This window comes from Ranitomeya imitator, chromosome 5 (assembly GCF_032444005.1).
Source record: "Ranitomeya imitator isolate aRanImi1 chromosome 5, aRanImi1.pri, whole genome shotgun sequence".
Taxonomy (NCBI): Eukaryota; Metazoa; Chordata; class Amphibia; order Anura; family Dendrobatidae; genus Ranitomeya; species Ranitomeya imitator.
In genome coordinates, this window is record NC_091286.1 from 545,469,596 (window position 1) to 545,496,178 (window position 26,583).

Here is a 26,583-nt window from a genome sequence, read left to right on the forward strand (position 1 = left end):
AGCCCGCAAGGGCAGGGTCCTCGCCCCTCTGTATCAGTCCGTCATTGTTAGTTTGTTTACTGTATGTGATATTTGTAACTTGTATTTAACCCCTTCTCATGTACAGCACCATGGAATCAATGGTGCTATATAAATAAATAATAATAATAATAATAATTATGGAGTTAGTCTGCTGATAACTGTAGAAAGAACCATGTATTTCCATTGTGTCTGGTTCCATCCTTCTGGATGTTTTCCACAGATGCAATCATTAGACTAGTGGTGCAATTTCACCTCAATCAAACTTTTGGTAAGAAACAGGTGGTAAAGGTAAATTCCTCTTAATGTATTGCAATCATTATATTATACTAAACTGTGTACTTACAACTGCTCATGTTGCCTTTCTACCCAAATAATTATTCTCTTATCTCTGCTCTGTGTAGAAACAGGAAGTCTCTTTTCCCTGCATTTATCATTCCCCTCTTTGACTCCTGACTCAGCTGCTCCACCCCTGCCCCCGCCAGGGACTTTTACAGTGACTTATGAGTCATGCAGATAAAACTGACCTCTGTTTGTACATAGAGCTTAGAAGGATTCAGCTAGTCAATTTTTAATCATGTGATGTCACAGACCTAATGGAAAGCAGGAGAATTAGATGGGTAGAAGGGCAAAATGAGCAATTGTAAGTACACAGTGCAATATAATATGATGATTGCAAAATATTAAGAGGATACAAATTTCAATGGGAGAGCTTCTTTAAATATAGTAAAATAATTGCAAAACATATTACCTTGATTTGATCAACCGCTGAGTAATAAGCCCAGGTCAAACAATTGTTTTCCTGCGTTATAGGGCCAGATCTTTCAGGAACTTTCCATATGTATGTTTCTATGTTTCCTGTTGGAACATTTCAGACAGATTATATATTATAGTAGGTATAAACAGTAACTACAGTATATGTGCACTAAGTAAAGGGTTTGTCTGGGACTGGTTTATTTTTTACTATGGGCCTAAGAACTAACAGCAGATAGTTGCTAACTACCTGCCTATTCTACCCAGTGCCAGCTCAGAATAGTGACAGACCACTCCTGCTGACGATTCTGCTGCTTTATGTCAACAGAGCAGCTCTTCCTCTTCTGGGCTGCTCTGTTGATGGGGGAGTGTCTCCCGATGTCATGCTGATTGACAACCAGCTTCCCGCAGTTAAGCATTAGGGACTTGTTCTTGTTATCAGTATGATATTGGCATTCATGGTCCGTTAACAGAACATCTGCTCTTTAGATGTGATGTCAATGGAAGGCACAGAATAGCTGGCAAGAGCGGTCCATGACCACTCTGAGCTGGAAAGATTGTCAGCGTGTAGAACAGGTAGATAGTTAGCAACTACCTGCCTGTTAGTTTTTAGGCCCATAGTAAAAAATAAGAGTCCTGGATTACCGTATTTTTCGGACTATAAGACGCACCGGACTATAAGGTGCACCCAGGTTTTAGAGGTGGAAAATAGGGAAAAAAATATTTGGAGCAAAAAAATGTGGTAAAATATTTAATAACATAATATTATATATAATAACACCACATATAATAGTATGTTATTATGTTGGAAGCTGCGGGACTAGTGTGGTGTCTGTACAGTACTATATGAAGATGCTGGAGGGTGAGTATAAGAATGGGGGCACAGGGTTTATATTTAAAGCACCACTGCAGCACTGCAAAATAACACTGGAGTGCTGCTTTAAAATCCAATGGGAGAACTATAACTCCCAGCATGTCCTGCAGATCCTATGACATGCTGGGAGTTATGGTTCACTAAAGAAGTGGCAGAGTGCTTTATTGTGTTTTGGAAAGACTAAACTCTTAATTGTGGCAGCCAGCCACACTGTGGTGAGGTAAAAGCATCCCATGACTGCACACAGAGCCCTCCCTCTTGTTGCCTTTCCACAGCACAGGTAATGGAAGCCAGCAGATTCTAGTGGGGAGTCTGAAGGACCTGTGATGATGTCAAGAAGAGGGAGGGCTCTGTGCTGCCATGTGATGCTCCAGCCCGCCCACTTCTGACATCATCACAGGTCCTCTTTGTGCACACTGCACAGCACTCAGCTCCAGCCCAGGAAGCTACAGCGATCTCTCCCTGGACCCTGCTGCTGCTGCTGCCTCCTCTCCCCGGGACACACAGTCCTGCTGCCTCCTCTCCCCTGGACACACGGATCTCCCCAGCTGCTGTAGGAATCAGCACTGGGGAAACCATGTGTGTCCCTGCTTAAATGCAGTATTCATTTGCCTCTCCCAGCTCACCTCTCAGCTGATAGGTGGGGGGGAGTAGCTAATGAATATTCACTGCACTTAATCATCGGGACCATGTGGTTTCCCCAGCACTGATTCCTGGCAGTGGGGACATCCTGAAGTGGGATAACTGTGTGATCCCACTCACTGCTGCCCCCCTCCCCACATGCTACATAAGACGCACCCACACTTTCCTCCCAGATTTGGAGGAAAAAAAGTGTGTCTTATGGTCAGAAAAATACGGTGCCCCGTATTGTTGTTATGTCTTCAGAGACAAAAAGGTGACATTTATTTCTATTTTCTACTCATTTTTATTTATAAAAATTAAAGTAATACTTATTATATTTACAACACTTTCTGCCATGAAAAAAAATGCAATTTATGGAGCACAATGTATGTATGCAATAATTTGTTACTTTTTAACCCCTTTACCCCTGAGGGTGGTTTGCACATTAATGACCGGGCCAATTTTTACAATTCTGACCACTGTCCCTTTACGAGGTAATAACTCTGGAACACTTCATTGGATTCTGGTGATTCTGGGTTTTTCTCATAACATATTGTACTTCATGATAGTGGTAAAATTTCTTTAATTTTTTATTTTTATTAGGAAGTTATAAGGGTTAAAAGTTGAACAGCGATTTCTCATTTTTACAACACCATTTTTTTAGGGACCACATCACATTTGAAGCCACTTTGGGTGGTCTATATGATATAAGATACCCAAAAGTGACACCATTCTAAAAACTGCACCCCTCAAGGTGCTCAAAATCACATTCAAGAAATGTATTAACCCTTCAGGTGCTTGACTGGAATTTTTGGATTTTATTTTTTAAAAATGAACATTTAACATTTTTTCACAAAAAATTTACTTCAGATCCAATTGTTTTTATTTTTCCAAGGGTAACAGGAGAAATTGAACCCTACAAGATGTTGTGCAATCCCCTAAACCAAATTGATCACCCCCCCCCTCTTCTGTGTCATCTCCTTTGTCAAATTTTTTTTTATATATAAATTTTTCTTTTTCATTTTTTACAGTTGGGGTTGGGCAGTTTTTTCAAAAGTAAAAAATAAATATTAGTGTTAGATTGGGTTTAGGCCTAGTAGTGTTAGATTAGGCTGAGTTGTTTTGTTAGGCAGGCAAATTAAGCAATTGCCCACAGAACATTCAGCGTGGAGCAAGTGTACAGCCTGCTTTGCTCCAGCAGCAAAACTGAATCTGCTTCTGAAGTGGAATTTTCAGAGAGCGACAATGACTCTTCCTCCACGGGAGCACTATGGTAGCTGGTCGGTAGTAACTGCTGAAGCTTCAGAGGCAGGACCAAATACCGCAGTCCCCCCACCGCTGTGGTATCATGACAGAACATTTTCCCCTCAAGTTCTCCCTTTTTTAGCAGCCTCAGGAATAAAATTAGATGCCACCAATTTTTCTCACTTTGGTTTTTTATCAAAATTCTTGTCCTACAATTGATTGCCCACCAAACCAATTTATATGCCCGACAATATATTTCCCAAAAACTCACTGCCTTTCATTCCTGTTCCTGGATCTCCACAAATGTCCCCGAGATAAAAAAAAATTTCGGCATTACCCTGAACATGGGATTGGTTAAAAAAACACACTCTGCTCCTACTGGGCAATAAAATCTGCCCATAGTACCCATGTATTTGCAGCTGTCATGTTAGAGCTCGTTTTGAAGCCCTAATGAGATTCCTCCATTTTAGTGATAATTCCTAAGCCCCCCAAGAACTGACCCCAACTACAGTATGATCAGCTAATCAAATTGAGACCCCTAATTTCCCTCCTACAACATTCCTTTCTAAATTCATATACTCCAGTGCAAACTGTGGCAGTTGACGAGTCCTTGATGAGTTACAAGGGCCATCTGTCATTCTGCTAATTAATTCTCTTCAAGTGAGCCAAATACGGAGCTAAGCTCTACAAAATTTATGAGAACACGTCAGGCTACACATCCACTTTCCTAATATATGAAGGTAGGGACTGTCAAATTAGTACCCCAAACTGTCCCAGACAATTGGCATCCCAGGTATAATTGTCTGGAAGCTAATGACACCCTTTCTTCATCAAGGGTGCCATGTGTATATGGACAATTATTACTCGAGCATCCCCCTTTACAAATCCCTCCACGCTGCAAATACAGGGGCCTGTGGGACAGTCAGGAAAAGCCAAGTGGGGTTTCCGTCACAGTTGGTGTCCAGAGGTTTGGAGAAAGGGGCGTCATTCTCACTTGCAAGAGACCAACTTCTTGCAGTGCAGTGGAATGACAGGAAGGACATCTACATGCTGACCACACTGCATGCGGACACCACTGTGACGGTCAGAGAGAGAGGGGTGCCACCAGGGACAAATAGAAACCAATCTGTGTCACAGATTGCAATAAATTCATGGATGACATTGTCTTGTCAGACCAAGTGCTTCAACCATACCTGGTGAAGCGGAAGATCAGGGCCTGGTATAAAAAGGTAGCAATCTACCTCATCCACATTGCTACCTACAACAGTTTTGTCCGGTCCAAAAATCTGAAGAAGCGCTCACTTTCTTCCAGTTCCAGGAGAAAATTGTTGAGTGTCTCATATTTGACTCGATGGCAAAGGGGGAAGCCTTCAAGTCCAAGGATGTCTGGAGATTTGCAGAGAGACATTTTCTTTGCCCCATCCATGCCACTCCCACCCAAAAGTATCCACCAAAAAGTTGATGAGTGGTTCCCGATACTATTGCCCCATGTGTCTATCACAACCAGGCCTTTGTATCTTCCCTTGTTTTGAGACCCATCACACATCTTACAATTATTAGTTGTTTTTTTATAATTTATATTTTCTGCTTAGTGGGTCCAAGTGGAACAAGTGATGAAGAGAATATTTACATCAGGAAATCAGATTTTTCCCCATTTCACAATTAACTCCAGGACTTGATCAATCACAATCAATCAAACTACTACTCAAACAAATTCTCGTCCACATGCCCACGTCTATACACTCCAGAATGGGGACTCCACAAATTGTTGAAAAAAGTCAGGTCATTGTACAATTCCAGGACTTGATCAATTACATACCAAATTCAGACAAAGTCTTGTCCACATGCCCATGTCTGTGTACACCAGAGTGTGGACATAAGAAAGGTTCTTTAAAAAAGTCAGGTCACCTGAGAATTAATTCCAGAACTTGATTACTCACATAAACATTTTTGACCATTCATCTTAGTTTGACTGTTTTTGCGTCTATGTCTTGCTACAAAAAAAATTTTGTTTTCATTTATATTACATATACATTATTTATATTGGTGATGCAGGCATTATCATTTTATTGGGGGATAATGATGCTGTTCCGTACTTATACACTATGGGCTTTACTGCGTGGTTCTTGCCGAACCTCCCGTACCAGATAATACTTTACGGATTCTGTAGAGGATTGGCTGTTTTATCCACATAGCAGTTCCTACCTTGGTGGGCAGGAGCCTTTTATGGAGTACCACGTCAATTGGCACATTTGTCCCCCATATAGGGATTGACGTTGTACGACCATTCTCTGCAAGTCTCTGTCATTCAAGCCCTGCTGGTGTTCCTTCATCTTTGGAACAAACTCAGGTTTGCCACATAGTTGGCTGCATTTTCCTTCACATTTTACCCTTCATTCCAGTACAGCTTATTCTTCTTGCTACAATATACTCAATTGCAAAACAACTGTTTAGTTACCAAGACCGAGTTTTATAATCAGCAAATGTGTTTTTAGGGGTATGCCTCCCTCTGTGAGTAGTAATTCCTGGAAGAATTTTCTCGTTTGGTAGCTCAATGTCTCTGTAAGCTTTGAATGGGTCTTGGAATTCCCTCAATTTTACCCTAAAGACCAAATGATGTACAATCTATTATTATAGGCACAGCTGTGTGTCTAGTACTCACATTGGTGCCATATTGGATGCATTTCTGAACACTGAAAAACTAGAGCAATCGAATTTGAGATGTCTTCCTTATGCTACGTTCACATTCGCGTCTTTGGACGCAGCGTCGTGGACGCAACGCACGACGCACGAAAGACGCAAGTAAAACGCAGGCATTTTTGACGCATGCGTTCAACCTTTTTTTATATATATAGGGTCTTTTCAGTGTCTCTATTTTTTAAGTAAAGAACGCATGCGTCGTACAACGCACAACAACGCAAGTACTTGCGTCTTCTGCGTTGCCAATACGCTTCAATGGAGTTTTTGACGCATCAATGACGCAAATGCAACGCAAGTGCGATGCATGCGTTTTTTAAAAAATTTTGGACGCAGAAAAAATGCAACATGTTGCGTTTGCCGCTCCCTGCCAGGTGCGTCGAAACGACGCATGCGTCGCGAAACGCACCAAAATGCATGACCACGCATGCCTATGCGTCCCCAATGTTAAAGATAGGGATGCATGACGCATGCGTTGTTTTGCGGCGACGACGCTGCGTCCAAAGACGCGAATGTGAACGTAGCCTTAGAACGTACAAAAAAGAATCATAAAAGAGACAGTGGAAAAAAGCAAATTGTAAATTTTCAAACTTGTGTTGCATCAACTGCATTATTATTATTATTTATTTATTTATTTATATACTGTATATATAGCACCATTAATTCCATGGTGCTGTACATGAGAAGGGGTTACATCAAAATACAAATATCACTTACAGTAAACAAAACTAACAATGACAGACTGATACAGAAAAGCGAGGACCCTGCCCTTGCGGGCTTACATTCTACAGAATTATGGGGAAAGAGACAGTAGGTCGAGGGTTGCAGTAGCTCCAATGGTGTTGAGGTGGCCGTGTGATCTTTACAGGCTGTAAGCTTCCTTGAAGAGGTGGGTTTTCAGGTTTCTTTTGAAGGATCCAAAAGTAGTGGATAACCAGATGTGTTGGGGCACCGAATTCCAGAGGATGGGTGATATTCGAGAGAAGTCTTGGAGGCGATTGGGTGAGGAGTGAATAAGCGTAGAGGAGAGGAGGTCTTGGGAGGACCGGAGATAACGTGAGGGAAGATATTGAGAGATTAGTGTGGAAATATACGGAGGAGAAAGATTATGGATGGCTTTGTAGGTCAGTGTTAGTAATTTACAAATAATACAAAACCCGGCACTCAACTTTGTGGTGTGAAGAAACGAAAGATTTATTATCCCAAATCAGAAAACGTTTCGGTCCCACAACTGGACCTTCATCAGTAACGTTTACTGGGACAATATATAGATTCAAGTGGCTATATGGCCTGCCCGGAGGTAGCTACCAATATAGTATTGGATATCCAGAGAGAAAAGTTACAGCCTATATGGGTGCTGTCATCGCGGCGTCCACCGCTGAATAGCAATTCAGTGAGTGCCGGGTTTTGTATTATTTGCTGATTACGGTTTGGGAACCTACCCGTGCACCTCATACGGTTGTGCACACGTGTTTCTAACTACAGTGTTAGTAATTTAAACTGGATACGCTGGGAAATTGGGAGCCAGTCAAGGGATCTGCAAAGTGGGGAAGCAGGAGTGTAGCGAGGAGAGAGATTAATTAGTCAGGCAGCAGAGTTAAGGATGGACTGGGGGGTGCGAGAGTGTTAGAAGGTAGGCCAAAGAGGAGTATGTTCCAGTAGTCCAGGCGGGAGATGATTAGGGCATGCACAAGCATTTTGGTAGAGTGTAGGTTGAGGAAACGATGGATTCTGGAAATATTTTTGAGCTGGAGGCGACAGGAGGTGGCGAGAGCTTGGATGTGCGGTTTGAAGGACAGGGCAGAGTCAAGGGTTACTCCGAGGCAGCAGATTTTGGGGACAGGGGAAAGTGTGATTTCATTTAGTTTGATAGATAGATCAGGTAGGGAAGATATGTGAGATGGAGAAAAGATAATGAGTTCAGATTTGTCCACATTGAGCTTGAGGAAGCGAGAGGAGAAGAAGGAGGATATGGCCGATAGACACTCTGGGATTCTGGAGAGCAGAGAGGTGACATTTGGGCCAGAGAGGTAGATCTGAGTTTCATCTGCATATAGATGGTACTGGGAGCCATAGGACCGAGTTGTCCCAGGCCGAGTGTATAGATTGAGAAGAGTAAGGGTCCTAGGACAGAGCCTTGGGGGACTCCAACAAAGAGGGGGCGAGATGAAGAGGTAGTATGGGAGTAGGAAAAGCTAAATGTGCGGTTGGAAAGGTATGAGGAGATGCAAGATAGGGCAAGGTCTTTGACCCCAAAGGAAGAGAGGATCTGTAATAGGAGGCAGTGGTCAACTGTGTCGAAGGCAGAGGACAGGTCTAGGAGGAGGAGTATAGAGAATTGTCTGTTAGCTTTGGCTGTAAGTATGTCGTTAGTAATTTTGGTCAGGGCAGTCTCAGTGGAATGGTGGGGATGGAAGCCAGATTGTAGGTTGTCGAAGAGAGAGTTAGATGCAAGGTGAGAGGAAAGTTCAGCATGGACGTGCTGCTCAAGGAGTTTGGAAGCAAATGGGAGCAAAGATATGGGGCGATAGCTGGACATACCGCTTGGGTCAAGGGATGGCTTTTTTGAGGATAGGTGTGATTGTGGCATGTTTGAAGGCAGAGGGGAAGGTACCAGAAGTTACTGAAAGGTTGAAGAGATGGGTTAGGGATGGGATTAGTGTGGTGGTGAGGCTGGGGAGGAGGTGGGATGGGATGGGGTCAAGTGCACAAGTAGTGAGGTGTGGTTTGGAGGGAAGATGAGCAAGCTCCCCTTCAGAGATTTTGGAGAGAGAAGTTATGGGATTTGGGCATTGGTCTCTCATACAAAGGGGTTGTGGTGGTTGGCCAACAAAGACTTGCCTTGTTTGGTCTATCTTATTTTTGGTCTATCTTATTTTTTCTTATTAGGGAACTCGGAGGGGGCAGTGGTGGGCGGAGGAGGGAGTTGAAAGTGTTGAACAACTGTTTTGGGTTGTGGGATAAGGAAGATATGAGGGTTGTGAAGTAGGCCTGTTTAGCAGAGGTGAGAGCTGATTTGAATGCCAGTGTTGCTTGTTTGAGTGCAGTGAAATCATCTTGTGAATGTGTTTTCTTCCAACGCCATTCTGCAATGCTGGATACTTGCCGAAGCTTTTTAGTGATGTTATTGTGCCAGGGTTGTCTATTGGTTCGTCGCACTCTGCTATGCATGACAGGGGCGACCGTGTCAATAGCTGATGCAAGAGTGGCATTGTAGAAAGCAGTGGCAGTGGCTGTGTCGTGGAGTGAGGATATAGAGGACAGTGGTAGGATAGAGTCAGAAAGTGTGTGAGTGTCTAGGTGTGCGAGGTTCCTGCGTGGGTGCGCATGGTGCTGGAAATGGGTGACAGGCGAGGAGGACAGGGATGAGAAAGTGAGTAGATGTTGGTCAGTTAGAGGGAGAGGGGAGGTTGTGAAGTTAGATAGGGAGCATAAACGGGTGAAGACCAGGTCTAATGTGTGTCCGTCTGTGTGGGTGGCTGAGGAGGACCACTGAGTAAGTCCAAAGGATGAAGTAAGGGACAGGAGTTTGGAGGCTGCTGACTGGTGGGTGTCAATGGGGATGTTGAAGTCACCCATGATGATGGTGGGAATGTCAGCAGACAGAAAGTGAAGGAGCCAGGTGGAGAATTGGTCAATAAAGGCAGTGGTTGGGCCCGAAGGTCGCATACAAAATTGTGGTATCGAACTACTCGCTACCTCCCTAGATAAATACACCAAAGGGTATAATTTACAAAAAACAACATTTATGGGGGATTTATGTTGCTCTTGAACCACGCAGGCTCGGGAAATATGACAATGTACTCCAAATAGAGCGAAATTTGTGTTCCAAAATTCACATTGTACTCCTTCCATTCTGAGCTCTGCCGTTTGTCCAAACAGAACTTTTTGACTACATGTGGGGCATCACTGTGCTTGTAAGAAAGTAAGTAACAAATTGTTGGGTCCACTTTTTGGCATTATCTCTGGCAAAAGTGAGAAATTTTGGGCCAAAGTAAGATTTTTGTGAAAGAATTGAACTTTTTCAATATTAAGACCTAATGTTATCAAATTCTTTGCAGTCCCAGTGTGTTAAAAATGCTCAATATACTCTGGATAAAATCCTTGAGAGGTGTAGTTTCCAAAATGGGATAATTTGTGGGGGGTTTCTGCTGTTTATGTACCTTGGGGCTATGCAAATGCGACATGGTGCCCTCTGTCTGTTTCAGCCAAATTTGTGTTCAAAAATTAAAATATTGCTCCTTCGGCTCAGAGATTATTATTATTATTATTTATTTATATAGCACCATAAATTCCATGGTGCTGTACATGAGAAAGGAGTTACATACAGGGTTATAGATATCGATTACAGTAAGCAGGTTTACATTGACAGACTGGTACAGAGGGGAGAGGACCCTGTCCTTGCGGACTTACATTCTATGGATCTGCTGTTTGTCCAAACAGAACTTTTTCACTACATGAGGGGTATTGCCGCACTCATAGGAAAGTGGGTAACAAATTGTGGTGTCCACTTTTTGGTGTTATCAAAAGAGAGAAATTTGGGGCTGAAGCAAGATTTTTGTGAAAAAAATTAACTTTTTCAATATGATAACCTAATTTTATCAAATTCTGTGTAATACCTGTGGGTTCAAAATGCTCATTATACCCCTGGATAAAATCCTTGAGGGGTGTAGAAATTGCACAACAAATTTGTGGGTCCACTTTCTCTTGTTATCCTTGTGAAAATAAAAAAAATTGGGGTCTGAAGTAAGATTTTTGTGAAAAAAAAGTTACCTAAATATTAATTTTTTCCATCCACATTGCTTTAGTTCCTGTGAAGCATTTTGATTTGGTAATAAACTTCTTGAACGTGGTTTTGAGCATCTTGAGGGGTGCAGTATTTAGAATGGTATCACTTTTGGTTATTTTTGTCGGATAGACCCCTCAAAGTGACTTCAAAATGTGATGTGGTCCCTAAAAAAATGGTTTTGTAAATTTAGTTGGAAAAATGAGAAATCTGTGGCCAACTTTTAACTTTTATAACTTCCTAACAAAAAAATATTGTTTCAAAAATTGTGCTGATGTAAATATGTGGAAAATGTTATTTAAAAACTATTTTTTTTAAGAATTCAAAGTATGAAAATTGCAAAAAAAAAAATTTTTTGCCAAATTTTCATTCTTTCACAAATAAACACAGGTCATATCGAATAAATTTTACCACTAACATAAAGTACAATATGTCACAAAGAACAGTCTCAGAATCAGCGTCATCCTTTGAAGCATTTTCGAGTTATTATCACATAAAGTGACAGTGATCAGAATTATAAAATTTGGCTTGGTCATTAAAGGGACACTGTCACCTGAATTTGGAGGGAACAATCTTCAGCCATGGAGGCGGGGTTTGGGGGTTTTTGATTCACCCTTTCCTTACCCGCTGGCTGCATGCTGGCTGCAATATTGGATAGAAGTTCATTATCTGTCCTCCATAGTACACGCCTGTGCAAGGCAAGATTGCACCTTGTGCAGGCATGTACTATGGAGGACAGAGAATGAACTTCTATCCAATATTGCAGCCAGCATGCAGCCAGCGGGTAAGGAAAGGGTGAATCAAAAACCCCCAAACCCCGCCTCTATGGCTGAAGATTGTTCCCTCCAAATTCAGGTGACAGTGTCCCTTTAAGGTCAAAATTTTCTAAATCCCTAAGGGGTTAAGCCCATATTGATTATATAACCATATCTTGAATATTTTTTGGTGAACAGCTAAAATGCCAAAACTTGTGTTACTGTTCAAAAATTTACCTTACTGTGTATATACATATAAATATAATGCATAAAACAAAACATAAGACAGCAAAGGCAAAATGCAGTTGGAAGGTGCCAGCCTGCAGGTTACAGCCAAATATCCTAATAGTATGAATGAAAAAAGCAGAAAGCACACTGCATGAATAACAAAAAAGTGAACAAACTTTTTAATCTACTATGTGTGCAAAAAAGCAACATTTTGGCTTGACAAAGATTCTTTGGAGCCGAATTGATGCTTTTTTGAACACATGGAGAAAAAATAACAAAATTAAAAAAAAATAAATAAATATATATATATATATATATATATATATATATATATATATATATATATATATATATATATATACTGTATGTTACGCACACATTCTGACAAGTAATCTTACCAGGTTCTGTTGCCTTTACTTCATTATTTTCCAGCTTTACACCATGTGCATATATTGAATATGGTCTACTTGCCTTGTTTTTGAATATAATTTTAATGTTATCACCAACATTTACTTTTATTAATGGACCTGTTAAATAAAAGATTGATATATAGATTTTGTTGATATTTGACCACAGGTTTTATTGTTATGGTATAATAAACTATAGAATAGTGGTTATTTGTTGCATTCAGCTTAGGCCAGATTCACACATCTGTGTGTCGTGGTCAGAGCCTGTTGAGTTCAGGTCAGGAGAACCACATCTGGTCAATGCATCACAGACCGCGACACATGGATGTGTGAATGAAGCCTTACACATAAAAAAACATTGTGATGACCACGTCTATATATTAAACTTATGCATCCCAGGACTTTCCAGTGTTTTCCACATTTCTTTATACTCCATAACTTCTTTATCTGGAATTGTCCAACTATAAGCTGATCATAGAGTGTTCGGCTGCTGAGACCTTCAGCAATCTGTTGTAATCTGTGGGATAACATGGGAGAAGTGTCCAGTTTTCTTGCAAGACCATGATAAAGAAAAACAAGTGTTACACAGATTCCATTGAACTCAAGGGTCAGATTGTCCAACACTAAGACTGGTTGGCACGGGCGTCTGGGGGTGTGGCCCCACTGGACCACAGACCAAACTTCCATGGAAGGGGCGTAACTAAGTAGCTTCCTAGGTGTTCGCTGGAACCTCTGATGGTGAGGTCAGACTTGTGCAATAGGAAGCTACCAGGTGCCACTCCAGGGTGGAATCTGAATGTGGATGCTGATCCCACCGGGGACGAGACACAGGCAGGCAGGCACGACTGTGACACTGGCTGAAGGATGGGTATGGGTGAGTGTTGTGAATTCTGTGGCTGAATTCACTCCTGTGGTCACAAGTGGTACTGCAGCTTCTGAGCTTCCTCCCTCAGGTGTTCTGGTGAGCTCGTTAACTGCTTCATTACTTAACTCCGCCTGATGCTGCTATCCTTGCTCCTTGTCAATGTTTCTGTGTTGGATCTGAGTTTCTCCTGATTGTTCCTGTGACCTGCTGCTCTGTATAGCTAAGTGCTTTTTGCTTTTTTGTTGCTTTTTTTCTGTCCAGCTTGTCTTTTGTTTTGCTGGAAGCTCTGAGACGCAAAGGGTGTACCGCCGTGCCGTTAGTTCGGCACGGTGGTTTTTTTTTGCCCCCTTTGCGTGGTTTTGCTTTAGGGTTTTTTGTAGACTGCAAAGTTCGCTTTACTGTCCTCGCTCTGTCCTAGAATATCGGGCCCCACTTTGCTGAATCTATTTCATCCCTACGTTTTGTCTTGTCATCTTACTCACAGTCATTATATGTGGGGGGCTGCCTTTTCCTTTGGGGAATTTCTCTGGGGCAAGTCAGGCCTATTTTTCTATCTTCAGGCTAGCCAGTTTCTTAGGCTGTGCCGAGTTGCCTAGGTAGTTGTTAGGCGCAATCCACAGCCGCTTTTAGTTGTGTTTAGGATAGGATCAGGTGTGCAGTCTACAGAGTTTCCACGTCTCAGAGCTCGTTCTTGTATTTTTGGGTATTTGTCAGATCACTGTGGGCGCTCTGATCGCTAAGCACACTGTGTTTCTGGATTGCCTTCATAACACCTGTCATTAGCAAACATAACAGTACAAGGAGCCTAACTAATGATTCTCAATAGAGGGAAAGAAAAAGTTCTGACATCATTTTTTTTTTTTTCTGCTCTGTGTTCACTTTTTTTTTTTCCCCTAGACATTTGGGTGATTCTGGACACAGGTGTGGACATGGATATTCAGGGTCTGTGCTCTTCAATGGATAATCTCGTTATAAATGTACAAAAAATTCAAGATACTATTGATCAGAAATCTATGTTAGAACCAAGAATTCCTATTCCTGATTTGTTTTTTGGAGATAGAACTAAGTTTCTAAGTTTCAAAAATAATTGTAAGCTATTTCTGGCCTTGAAACCTCATTCTTCTGGTAATCCTATTCAACAGGTTTTGATTATTATTTCTTTTTTGCGTGGCGACCCTCAAGACTGGGCATTTTCTCTTGCGCCAGGAGACCCTGCATTGAGTAGTGTCGATGCGTTTTTCCTGGCGCTCGGATTGCTGTACGATGAGCCTAATTCAGTGGATCAGGCTGAGAAAAATTTGCTGGCTTTGTGCCAGGGTCAGGATGATATAGAAGTATATTGTCAGAAATTTAGGAAATGGTCAGTACTCACTCAGTGGAATGAATCTGCGCTGGCAGCTTTGTTCAGAAAGGGTCTCTCTGAGGCTCTTAAGGATGTCATGGTGGGATTTCCTATGCCTGCTGGTTTGAATGAGTCTTTGTCTTTGGCCATTCAGATCGGTCGACGCTTGCGCGAGCGTAAATCTGTGCACCATTTGGCGGTACTGCCTGAGGTTAAACCTGAGCCTATGCAGTGCGATAGGACTATGACTAGAGTTGAACGGCAGGAATACAGACGTCTGAATGGTCTGTGTTTCTACTGTGGTGATTCCACTCATGCTATTTCTGATTGTCCTAAGCGCACTAAGCGGTCCGCTAGGTCTGCCGTCATTGGTACTGTACAGTCCAAATTCCTTCTGTCCATTACCTTGATATGCTCTTTGTCGTCGTTTTCTGTCATGGCGTTTGTGGATTCGGGCGCTGCCCTGAATCTGATGGATTTGGATTATGCTAAACGTTGTGGGTTTTTCTTGGAGCCTTTGCGGTGTCCTATTCCATTGAGAGGAATTGATGCTACACCTTTGGCCAAGAATAAACCTCAATACTGGGCCCAGCTGACCATGTGCATGGCTCCTGCACATCAGGAAGTTATTCGCTTTCTGGTGTTGCATAATCTGCATGATGTGGTCGTGTTGGGGTTGCCATGGCTACAAACCCATAATCCAGTATTGGATTGGAATTCCATGTCGGTATCCAGCTGGGGTTGTCAGGGGCTACATGGTGATGTTCCATTTTTGTCGATTTCGTCATCCACCCCTTCTGAGGTCCCAGAGTTCTTGTCTGATTATCAGGATGTATTTGAAGAGCCCAAGTCCGATGCTCTACCTCCGCATAGGGATTGTGATTGTGCTATCAATTTGATTCCTGGTAGTAAATTCCCTAAAGGTCGATTATTTAATTTATCCGTGCCCGAACACGCCGCTATGCGCAGTTATGTGAAGAAATCCCTGGAGAAGGGACATATTCGCCCATCGTCATCACCACTGGGAGCAGGGTTCTTCTTTGTAGCCAACAAGGATGGTTCGCTGAGACCGTGTATTGATTACCGCCTTCTTAATAAGATCACTGTTAAATTTCAGTATCCCTTGCCATTGTTATCTGACTTGTTTGCTCGGATTAAGGGGGCTAGTTGGTTCACTAAGATAGATCTTCGTGGTGCGTATAATCTGGTGAGAATCAGGCAAGGAGATGAATGGAAAACTGCATTCAATACGCCCGAGGGTCATTTTGAGTATCTAGTGATGCCGTTCGGACTTGCCAATGCTCCATCTCTGTTTCAGTCTTTTATGCATGACATTTTCCGTGAGTATCTGGATAAATTCCTGATTGTTTACTTGGATGACATTTTGATCTTCTCAGATGATTGGGAGTCTCATGTGAAGCAGGTCAGAATGGTTTTTCAGGTCCTGCGTGCTAACTCTTTGTTTGTGAAGGGATCAAAGTGTCTCTTCGGTGTGCAGAAAGTTTCATTTTTGGGGTTCATCTTTACCCCTTCTACTATCGAGATGGATCCAGTTAAGGTCCAAGCCATCCAGGATTGGATTCAGCCGACATCTCTGAAAAGTCTGCAAAAGTTCCTAGGCTTTGCTAATTTTTATCGTCGCTTCATCTGTAATTTTTCTAGCATTGCCAAACCATTGACCGATTTGACCAAGAAGGGTGCTGATTTGGTTAATTGGTCTTCTGCTGCTGTGGAAGCTTTTCAGGAGTTGAAGCGTCGTTTTTGTTCTGCCCCTGTGTTGTGTCAGCCAGATGTTTCTCTTCCGTTCCAGGTCGAGGTTGATGCTTCTGAGATTGGAGCAGGGGCGGTTTTGTCACAGAGGTTCTGATTGCTCAGTGATGAAACCATGTGCTTTCTTTTCCAGGAAGTTTTCGCCCGCTGAGAGTAATTATGATGTGGGCAATCGAGAGTTGCTGGCCATGAAGTGGGCATTCGAGGAGTGGCGTCATTGGCTTGAAGGAGCTAAGCATCGCGTGGTGGTATTGACTGATCATAAGAACTTGACTTATCTCGAGTCTGCCAAGCGCTTGAATCCTAGACAGGCCCGTTGGTCGTTATTTTTTGCCCGCTTCGACTTTGTGATTTCGTACCTTCCGGGCTCTAAAAATGTGAAGGCGGATGCTCTGTCTAGGAGTTTTGTGCCCGACTCTCCGGGTTTATCTGAGCCAGCGGGTATCCTCAAGGAAGGAGTCATTGTGTCTGCCATCTCCCCTGATTTGCGGCGGGTGCTGCAAAAATTTCAGGCGAATAAACCTGATCGTTGTCCAGCAGAGAAACTGTTCGTCCCTGATAGGTGGACTAATAAACTTATCTCTGAACTTCATTGTTCGGTGTTGGCTGGTCATCCTGGAATCTTTGGTACCAGAGAGTTAGTGGCTAGATCCTTCTGGTGGCCATCTCTGTCACGGGATGTACGTACTTTTGTGCAGTCCTGTGGGATTTGTGCTAGGGCTAAGCCCTGCTGTTCTCGTGCCAGTGGGTTGCTTTTGCCCTTGCCGGTCCCAAAGAGGCCTTGGACACATATATCGATGGATTTCATTTCTGACCTTCCCGTTTCTCAAAAGATGTCAGTCATTTGGGTGGTCTGTGATCGCTTTTCTAAAATGGTCCATCTGGTGCCCTTGGCTAAATTGCCTTCCTCCTCTGATTTGGTACCTTTGTTCTTTCAGCATGTGGTTCGGTTGCATGGCATTCCTGAGAATATTGTTTCTGACAGAGGTTCCCAGTTTGTTTCAAGGTTTTGGCGAGCCTTTTGTGGTAGGATGGGCATTGACCTATCCTTTTCCTCGGCTTTCCATCCTCAGACTAATGGCCAGACCGAACGAACCAATCAGACCTTGGAAACATATCTGAGATGTTTTGTTTCTGCAGACCAGGATGATTGGGTGTCCTTTTTGCCGTTGGCTGAGTTCGCCCTTAATAATCGGGCCAGCTCGGCTACCTTGGTTTCTCCATTTTTTTGCAATTCTGGGTTCCATCCTCGTTTCTCTTCAGGACAGGTTGAGTCTTCGGACTGTCCTGGTGTGGATTCTGTGGTGGATAGGTTGCAGCAGATCTGGACTCAGGTAGTGGACAATTTGATCTTGTCCCAGGAGAAAGCTCAACTTTTCGCTAATCGCAGACGCCGTGTGGGTCCCCGACTTCGTGTTGGGGATCTGGTTTGGTTATCTTCTCGTCATATTCCTATGAAGGTTTCCTCTCCTAAATTTAAACCTCGTTTTATTGGTCCGTATAGGATTTCTGAGGTTCTCAATCCTGTGTCTTTTCGTTTGACCCTCCCAGACTCCTTTTCCATACATAATGTATTCCATAGGTCGTTGTTGCGGAGATACGTGGCACCTATGGTTCCATCTGTTGAGCCTCCTGCCCCGGTTTTGGTGGAGGGGGAATTGGAGTATATTGTGGAGAAGATTTTGGATTCTCGTGTTTCTAGACGGAAACTCCAGTATCTGGTTAAATGGAAGTGTTATGCTCAGGAAGATAATTCCTGGGTTTTTGCCTCTGATGTTCATGCTTCCGATCTTGTTCGTGCCTTTCATGCGGCTCATCCTGGTCGGCCTGGGGGCTCTGGTGAGGGTTCCGTGACCCCTCCTCAAGGGGGGGGTACTGTTGTGAATTCTGTGGCTGAATTCACTCCTGTGGTCACAAGTGGTACTGCAGCTTCTGAGCTTCCTCCCTCAGGTGTTCTGGTGAGCTCGTTAACTGCTTCATTACTTAACTCCGCCTGATGCTGCTATCCTTGCTCCTTGTCAATGTTTCAGTGTTGGATCTGAGCTTCTCCTGATTGTTCCTGTGACCTGCTGCTCTGTATAGCTAAGTGCTTTTTGCTTTTTTGTTGCTTTTTTTCTGTCCAGCTTGTCTTTTGTTTTGCTGGACGCTCTGAGACGCAAAGGGTGTACCGCCGTGCCGTTAGTTCGGCACGGTGGGTTTTTTTTGCCCCCTTTGCGTGGTTTTGCTTTAGGGTTTTTTGTAGACTGCAAAGTTCGCTTTACTGTCCTCGCTCTGTCCTAGAATATCGGGCCCCACTTTGCTGAATCTATTTCATCCCTACGTTTTGTCTTTTCATCTTACTCACAGTCATTATATGTGGGGGGCTGCCTTTTCCTTTGGGGAATTTCTCTGGGGCAAGTCAGGCCTATTTTTCTATCTTCAGGCTAGCTAGTTTCTTAGGCTGTGCCGAGTTGCCTAGGTAGTTGTTAGGCGCAATCCACAGCCGCTTTTAGTTGTGTTTAGGATAGGATCAGGTGTGCAGTCTACAGAGTTTCCACGTCTCAGAGCTCGTTCTTGTATTTTTGGGTATTTGTCAGATCACTGTGGGCGCTCTGATCGCTAAGCACACTGTGTTTCTGGATTGCCTTCATAACACCTGTCATTAGCAAACATAACAGGTGAGGCCCTGACGGGCAGACTGGCTTGACGGAGATACAGGCAGACAGACGGGCACGGCTGGCACTCAGGCAGACAGGCGGGCACGGCTGGCACTCAGGTAGACAGGGTTGAAACTCTGGTAGGAACTGGTATACAGGCAGGTGTATGAAAACAGGTAAGAACCTGTTCAGACTGGAGAGTATATGGAAACAGGTAGAGACCTGTACGGCAAGTTGCTGAACAGAGATAGAGCAAGAGCGGATGCAAAGCAGAACCATAGGAGGCAGAGTAAGAGCAGGAGGTGGAGCTAAGAGCAAAGAGGAGAAGGCAGAGCTAAGGGAAGAGAAGGAGAAGGCAGAGCTAAGAGCAGAGAAGGAGAAGGCAGAGCTAAGAGCAGAGAAGGAGAAGGCAGAGCTAAGAGCAGAGAAAGAGAAGGCAGAGCTAAGAGCAGAGAAGGAGAAGGCAGAGCTAAGAGCAGAGAAGGAGAAGGCAGAGCTAAGAGCAGAGAAGGAGAAGGCAGAGCTAAGAGCAGAGAAGGAGAAGGCAGAGCTAAGAGCAAAGAGGAGAAGGCAGAGCTAAGAGCAGAGAAGGAGAAGGCAGAGCTAAGAGTAGAGAAAGAGAAGGCAGAGCTAAGAGCAGAGAAGGACAAGGCAGAGCTAAGAGCAAAGAGGAGAAGGCAGAGCTAAGAGCAGAGAAGGAGAAGGCAGCGCTAAGAGCAGAGAAGGAGAAGGCAGAGCTAAGAGCAGAGAAGGAGAAGGCAGAGCTAAGAGCAAAGAAGGAGAAGGCAGAGCTAAGAGTAGAGAAAGAGAAGGCAGAGCTAAGAGCAGAGAAGGAGAAGGCAGAGCTAAGAGCAGAGAAGGAGAAGGCAGAGCTAAGAGCAGAGAAGGAGAAGGCAGAGCTAAGAGCAGAGAAGGACAAGGCAGAGCTAAGAGCTGGAGGCGGAGCCACGTGCAGAAATGCAGGAGGCGGAGCCAAGAGCAAGAGAGGTAGAACCACAAGGAGCGGAGCTGCAGAGCGAGAGCTGAGCAGAGCCGCAGAGCAAAGCCACATAGTGCAGAGCAAAGTTACAGAGAGAAAAGCTGAGAGACACAGAACCACAGGTTGTGGTAGAACTGAGCAGAGAGAAGCAGAGCCACAGACAGTAGCGAACAGAGCATAAAGATAAGGCGGAGGTACACACAGCAGAGTGGGAAATGACTAATGACAAAGGAGGAGCAGGAACGGACATAGACCAGAGTTCAGACAGGAACGGACATAGAAACAGAACACAGATTAAGGCCTACAATTGCAGCCCTCAGAGACAGGAAACAGACACGACCTGGAAGCTCAGTAGCAAGTGCTAACTGAGGGAAATAGTTTGCTCAGGCATCCTCCAATGAGCGAGGATGCCTTAAGTATCAGAGGCCTCAAGGCAATTGGCCAGGAGCACCTTAGGAAGGTGCACACAGTCTCAATAAGAATCTGGAATTCCTGGCGCTACCCCCCCTATGCACACAGCCAGGAAGTGTACACAGAGCAAGCGGCCATGGAGCACATGGCATGGAACCGGCGGCAGACAGATCTCACAGCATGTCACAGGGTGAGTGAGTAGATGTAATAGGCAGGTGGGGAATGGAAGGCCATGCAATGATGCCGGCAGGGTTGTTACAAAGACATATTAGGTCCTCCAGGGCTCTGCTTTGCAGCTGCTAGATGAGGGTCCTGCTCCTTGTCTCTTAACTCAGAATTACTTAATAGGCATTGCAGGGAAAAAGGGCAACTTGATATCATAGGGACTCACACCTTGTTCCTGTCCTATAGATACAGTACCACCAATCTGTGCCAATTGATTTTATTGATTAATTATTGGACAAAAGTCGAATGGAGAACGTGCTGCACCATATAATGAGATGTGATTCTATTGTTCCCCAGGGTTTATTATTACCAGAATTGGTTTGCAGGATCATATTGTCGCCATATTTCAGCTATACATTATTACAGTATAACATGTGTAGCGATTCTCACTCTAATAATGAGTTGAAAAAGACCTACGGAACTTTAAAGCCAAACACATATTACTTACCTAGGATAGCAAAATGCTCTTGGTCTCCTGTTCTTTCCTTTTGGACCGTAAAGGTCTTGTCTGTGTATTCCCGGTATACAGCTTTTTTGTACTTGGAACCAATAGAAGTTCTGGATTTATTTAAAAATACATCCCCAGGGCTTTAGGGAAACCAAGAGATTAGGTGATACATACTGGTCATTAGGTATTGGCAAAAACACTCAACAAATGAAAGTGAAATGTAGGTGAGAAACTGAAGGGACACCAACAACGATCCTGTAGTCATAATTCATCATTTACTTTGAGTTCTGAGCCACCCAATTCTTCAATTTCTCACACATGTCGAAACACAGTAAGATTTACTTAGATAAAAGCTCCAGAGTATTCGCCTAATTTGCACCATTTGGCCTCATTTTGTGTACAAGCTTACACCACCTCTATTATGAGTTTTAGGGCTCTTTCAGATGTCTGTGATCACCAGTCTGATCTCGAACCGCAATGCACGGGCTGGCCGCGCATCTCCCAACTCCCGTGTGACAGCTTCATAAATCGGACCAATGATCATGAAGGAACCCATTGACAGAGTGCAGGAAGAGGGCATTGCTTTGATGGAGAGGGGCATGACTAATATTCAACAATATTGCCTTACACAACTGTTCAAAGGTTTAGGGTCACCCAGACAATTTTGTGTTTTCCATCAAAACTCATACTTTTATAAATCAAATGAGTTGCAAAATAAATTGAAAATCTAGTCCAGACATTGACAAGGTTCGAAAAAAAAAGATTTTTATTTGAAATAATAATTTTCTCCTTTAAACTTTGCTTTCATCAAAGAATGCTCCCTTTGTAGCAATTACAGCATTGCAGACCTTTGGCATTATGGTAGTTAATTTGCTGAGGTAATCTGGAGAAATTTCACCCCATGCTTCCAGAAGCCCCTCTCACAAGTTGGTATGGCTTGATGGGCACTTTTTGCGTACCATATGGTCAATCTGCTCCCACAACAGCTCAATGGGTTTGAGATCTGGTGACTGCGCTGGCCACTCCATTACAGATAGAATACCAGCTGCCTGCTTCTTCCCTAAATAGTTCTTGCATAATTTGGAGGTGTGCTTTGGGTCATTGTCCTGTTGTAGGATGAAATTGGCTCCAATCAAGCGCTGTCCACAGGGTATGGCAAAATGGAGTGATAGCCTTCCTAATTCAGAATCCCTTTACCTTGTACAAATCTCCCACTTTACCAGCACCAAAGCAACCTCAGACCATCACATTACCTCCACCATGCTTGACAGATGGCGTCAGGCACTCTTCCAGCATCTTTCAGTTGTTCTGCGTCTCACAAATGTTCTTCTGTGTGATCCAAACACCTCAAACTTGGATTCGTCTGCCCATAACACTTTTTTCCAATCTTCCTCTGTCCAATGTCTGTGTTCTTTTGCCCATATTAATCTTCTACTTTCATTAGGCAGTCTCAGATATGGCTTTTTCTTTGCCACTCTGCCCTGATGGCAGCATCCCGGAGTCGCCTCTTCACTGTAGACGTTGACACTGGCATTTTTCATGTACTATTTAATGAAACTGCCAGTTGAGGACCTGTGAGGCATCGATTTCTCAAACTACAGACTCTAATGTATTTGTCTTGTTGCTCAGTTGTGCAGCGGAGCCTCCCACTTTTCTTTCTACTCTGTTTAGAGCCTGTTTGTGCTCTCCTCTGAAGGGGGTAGTACACACTGCTGTAGGAAATCTTCAGTTTCTTGCAAATTTCTCGCATGGAATAACCTTCATTTCTAAGAACAAGAATAGACTGTCGAGTTTCACAAGAAAGTTCTTTTTTTCTGGCCATTTTGAGAGTTTAGTGGAACCAACAAATGTAATGCTCCAGATTCTCAAAAAGCTCAAAGGAAGGTCAAGTTTATAGGTTCTCTAATCAGCCAAACTGCTTTCAGTTGTGCTATTGCAGCGCCCCAGAGTCTTGGTCGTTGCAGTAATGTCGCTCTGCCACTAAGGGGAGTGATGTTATGTCTGATTGCACTAAAGGAGTTCACCTGACCAGGTATCACAGTCACACATTACACTTCACACTCCGGCCACCAGGGGGAGCAAAAGGCACCTTGTATTAGGCCACTCCTCACACTCTGGTAAAACTGGGGGTTGGATAGGAAGTTAGAGAGAACGCAGCCTGGGAGAGCTCCAGGGAGGATCTGTCAGGGGTGGGTTCCTGGCAGGTACCTAGCAGAAAGGACAGAACATGACGGAGCCGCGCCTGCACTACCTTGCGGCGGCTGTTATGGCTGGCAATCAGGCAACACAGCGTGCAGTAATCAGCGCACATACAGAGATCTGGCAATAACCCAAAACAATAGGACGAGCTCTGAGACGTGGAATCTCTGTAGACTGCAGTACCTGATCTATCCTCACACAACTGGAAGCAGCAGTGGATTGCGCCTATCAACTACCTATGCAACTCGGCACTGCCTGAGGAGCTGACTAGCCTGAAGATAGAAATACAAGCCTGACTTACCTCAGAGAAATACCCCAAAGGAATAGGCAGCCCCCACATATAATGACTGTTAGCAAGATGAAAAGACAAACGTAGGAATGAAATAGATTCAGCAAAGTGAGGCCCGATATTCTAGACAGAGCGAGGATAGCAAAGAGAACTATGCAGTCTACAAAAAACCCTAAAACGAAAACCACGCAAAGGGGCAAAAAGACCCACCGTGCCGAACTAACAGCACGGCGGTGCACCCCTTTGCTTCTCAGAGCTTCCAGCAAAAGATAATAACAAGCTGGACAGAAAAAACAGAAAACAAACTAGAAGCACTTATCTAGCAGAGCAGCAGGCCCAAGGAAAGATGCAGTAGCTCAGATCCAACACTGGAACATTGACAAGGAGCAAGGAAGACAGACTCAGGTGGAGCTAAATAGCAAGGCAGCCAACGAGCTCACCAAAACACCTGAGGGAGGAAGCCCAGAGACTGCAATACCACTTGTGACCACAGAAGTGAACTCAGCCACAGAATTCACAACAGTACCCCCCCCTTGAGGAGGGGTCACCGAACCCTCACCAGAACCCCCAGGCCGACCAGGATGAGCCACATGAAAGGCACGAACAAGATCTGGGGCATGGACATCAGAGGCGAAAACCCAGGAATTATCTTCCTGAGCATAACCCTTCCATTTGACCAGATACTGGAGTTTCCGTCTAGAGACACGAGAATCCAAAATCTTCTCCACAATATACTCCAATTCCCCCTCCACCAAAACAGGGGCAGGAGGCTCCACAGATGGAACCATAGGTGCCACGTATCTCCTCAACAACGACCTATGGAATACATTATGTATGGAAAAGGAGTCTGGGAGGGTCAGACGAAAAGACACCGGATTGAGAATCTCAGAAATCCTATACGGACCAATAAAACGAGGTTTAAATTTAGGAGAGGAAACCTTCATAGGTATATGACGAGAAGATAACCAAACCAGATCCCCAACACGAAGTCGGGGTCCCACACGGCGTCTGCGATTAGCGAAAAGCTGAGCCTTCTCCTGGGACAAGGTCAAATTGTCCACTACCTGAGTCCAGATCTGCTGCAACCTGTCCACCACATAATCCACACCAGGACAGTCCGAAGACTCAACCTGTCCTGAAGAGAAACGAGGATGGAACCCAGAATTGCAGAAAAATGGAGAGACCAAGGTAGCCGAGCTGGCCCGATTATTAAGGGCGAACTCAGCCAACGGCAAAAATGACACCCAATCATCCTGGTCAGCGGAAACAAAACATCTCAGATATGCTTCCAAGGTCTGATTGGTTCGTTCGGTCTGGCCATTAGTCTGAGGATGGAAGGCCGAGGAAAAAGATAGGTCAATGCCCATCCTACCACAAAAGGCTCGCCAGAACCTCGAGACAAACTGGGAACCTCTGTCAGAAACAATATTCTCAGGAATGCCATGTAAATGAACCACATGCTGGAAGAACAAAGGCACCAAATCAGAGGAGGAAGGCAATTTAACCAAGGGCACCAGATGGACCATTTTAGAAAAGCGATCACAGACCACCCAAATGACAGACATCTTTTGAGAAACGGGAAGGTCAGAAATGAAATCCATCGAAATATGTGTCCAAGGCCTCTTCGGGACCGGCAAGGGCAAAAGCAACCCACTGGCACGTGAACAGCAGGGCTTAGCCCTAGCACAAATTCCACAGGACTGCACAAAAGCACGCACATCCCGTGACAGAGATGGCCACCAGAAGGATCTAGCAACCAACTCCCTGGTACCAAAGATTCCTGGATGACCGGCCAGCACCGAACAATGAAGATCAGAGATAACTTTACTAGTCCACCTATCAGGGACGAACAGTTTCTCGGCCGGACAACGATCAGGTTTATTAGCCTGAAATTTCTGCAACACTCTCCGCAAATCAGGGGAGATGGCAGACACAATGACTCCTTCCTTGAGGATACTCGCCGGCTCAGATAACCCCGGAGAGTCGGGCACAAAACTCCTAGACAGAGCATCCGCCTTCACATTTTTAGAGCCCGGAAGGTATGAAATCACAAAATCAAAACGAGCAAAAAATAACGACCAACGGGCCTGTCTAGGATTCAAGCGCTTGGCAGACTCAAGATAAGTAAGGTTCTTATGATCAGTCAAAACCACCACGCGATGCTTAGCACCCTCAAGCCAATGACGCCACTCCTCGAATGCCCACTTCATGGCCAGCAACTCTCGGTTGCCCACATCATAATTACGCTCAGCAGCAGAAAATTTCCTGGAAAAGAAAGCACATGGTTTGAACACTGAGCAACCAGAACCTCTCTGTGACAAAACCGCCCCTGCACCAATCTCAGAAGCATCAACCTCGACCTGGAACGGAAGAGAAACATCAGGTTGACACAACACAGGGGCACAGCAAAAACGACGCTTCAACTCCTGAAAAGCTTCCACGGCAGCAGAAGACCAATTAACCAAATCAGCACCCTTCTTGGTCAAATCGGTCAATGGTCTGGCAATGCTAGAAAAATTACAGATGAAGCGACGATAAAAATTAGCAAAGCCCAGGAATTTCTGCAAACTTTTTAGAGATGTCGGCTGAGTCCAATCCTGGATGGCCTGAACCTTAACCGGATCCATCTCGATAGTAGAAGGGGAAAAGATGAACCCCAAAAATGAAACTTTCTGCACACCGAAGAGACACTTTGATCCCTTCACGAACAAGGAATTAGCACGCAGTACCTGGAAAACCATTCTGACTTGCTTCACATGAGACTCCCAATCATCTGAGAAGATCAAAATGTCATCCAAGTAAACAATCAAGAATTTATCCAGATACTCACGGAAAATGTCATGCATAAAAGACTGAAAAACAAATGGAGCATTGGCAAGTCCGAACGGCATCACCAGATACTCAAAATGACCCTCGGGCGTATTAAATGCCGTTTTCCATTCATCTCCCTGCCTGATTCTCACCAGATTATACGCACCACGAAGATCAATCTTAGTAAACCAACTAGCCCCCTTAATCCGAGCAAACAAGTCAGA

General features: G+C 44.1%; 1 protein-coding gene across 3 annotated transcripts in view; it reads right to left on the bottom strand.

Moving 5' to 3' along the window:
• Positions 1–26,583, bottom strand: part of CP (ceruloplasmin) — a 297,764-nt gene that overhangs the window by 39,166 nt on the left and 232,015 nt on the right. For all 3 annotated transcript variants that reach the window (XM_069727615.1, XM_069727616.1, XM_069727617.1), the window contains 3 exons: positions 21,061–21,200; positions 12,376–12,504; positions 770–876 (listed from right to left, as the gene is read on the bottom strand). In XM_069727615.1, coding sequence (XP_069583716.1) covers positions 770–876; positions 12,376–12,504; positions 21,061–21,200 — 376 coding nt within the window. The remainder of the gene's footprint in view (positions 1–769; positions 877–12,375; positions 12,505–21,060; positions 21,201–26,583) is intronic.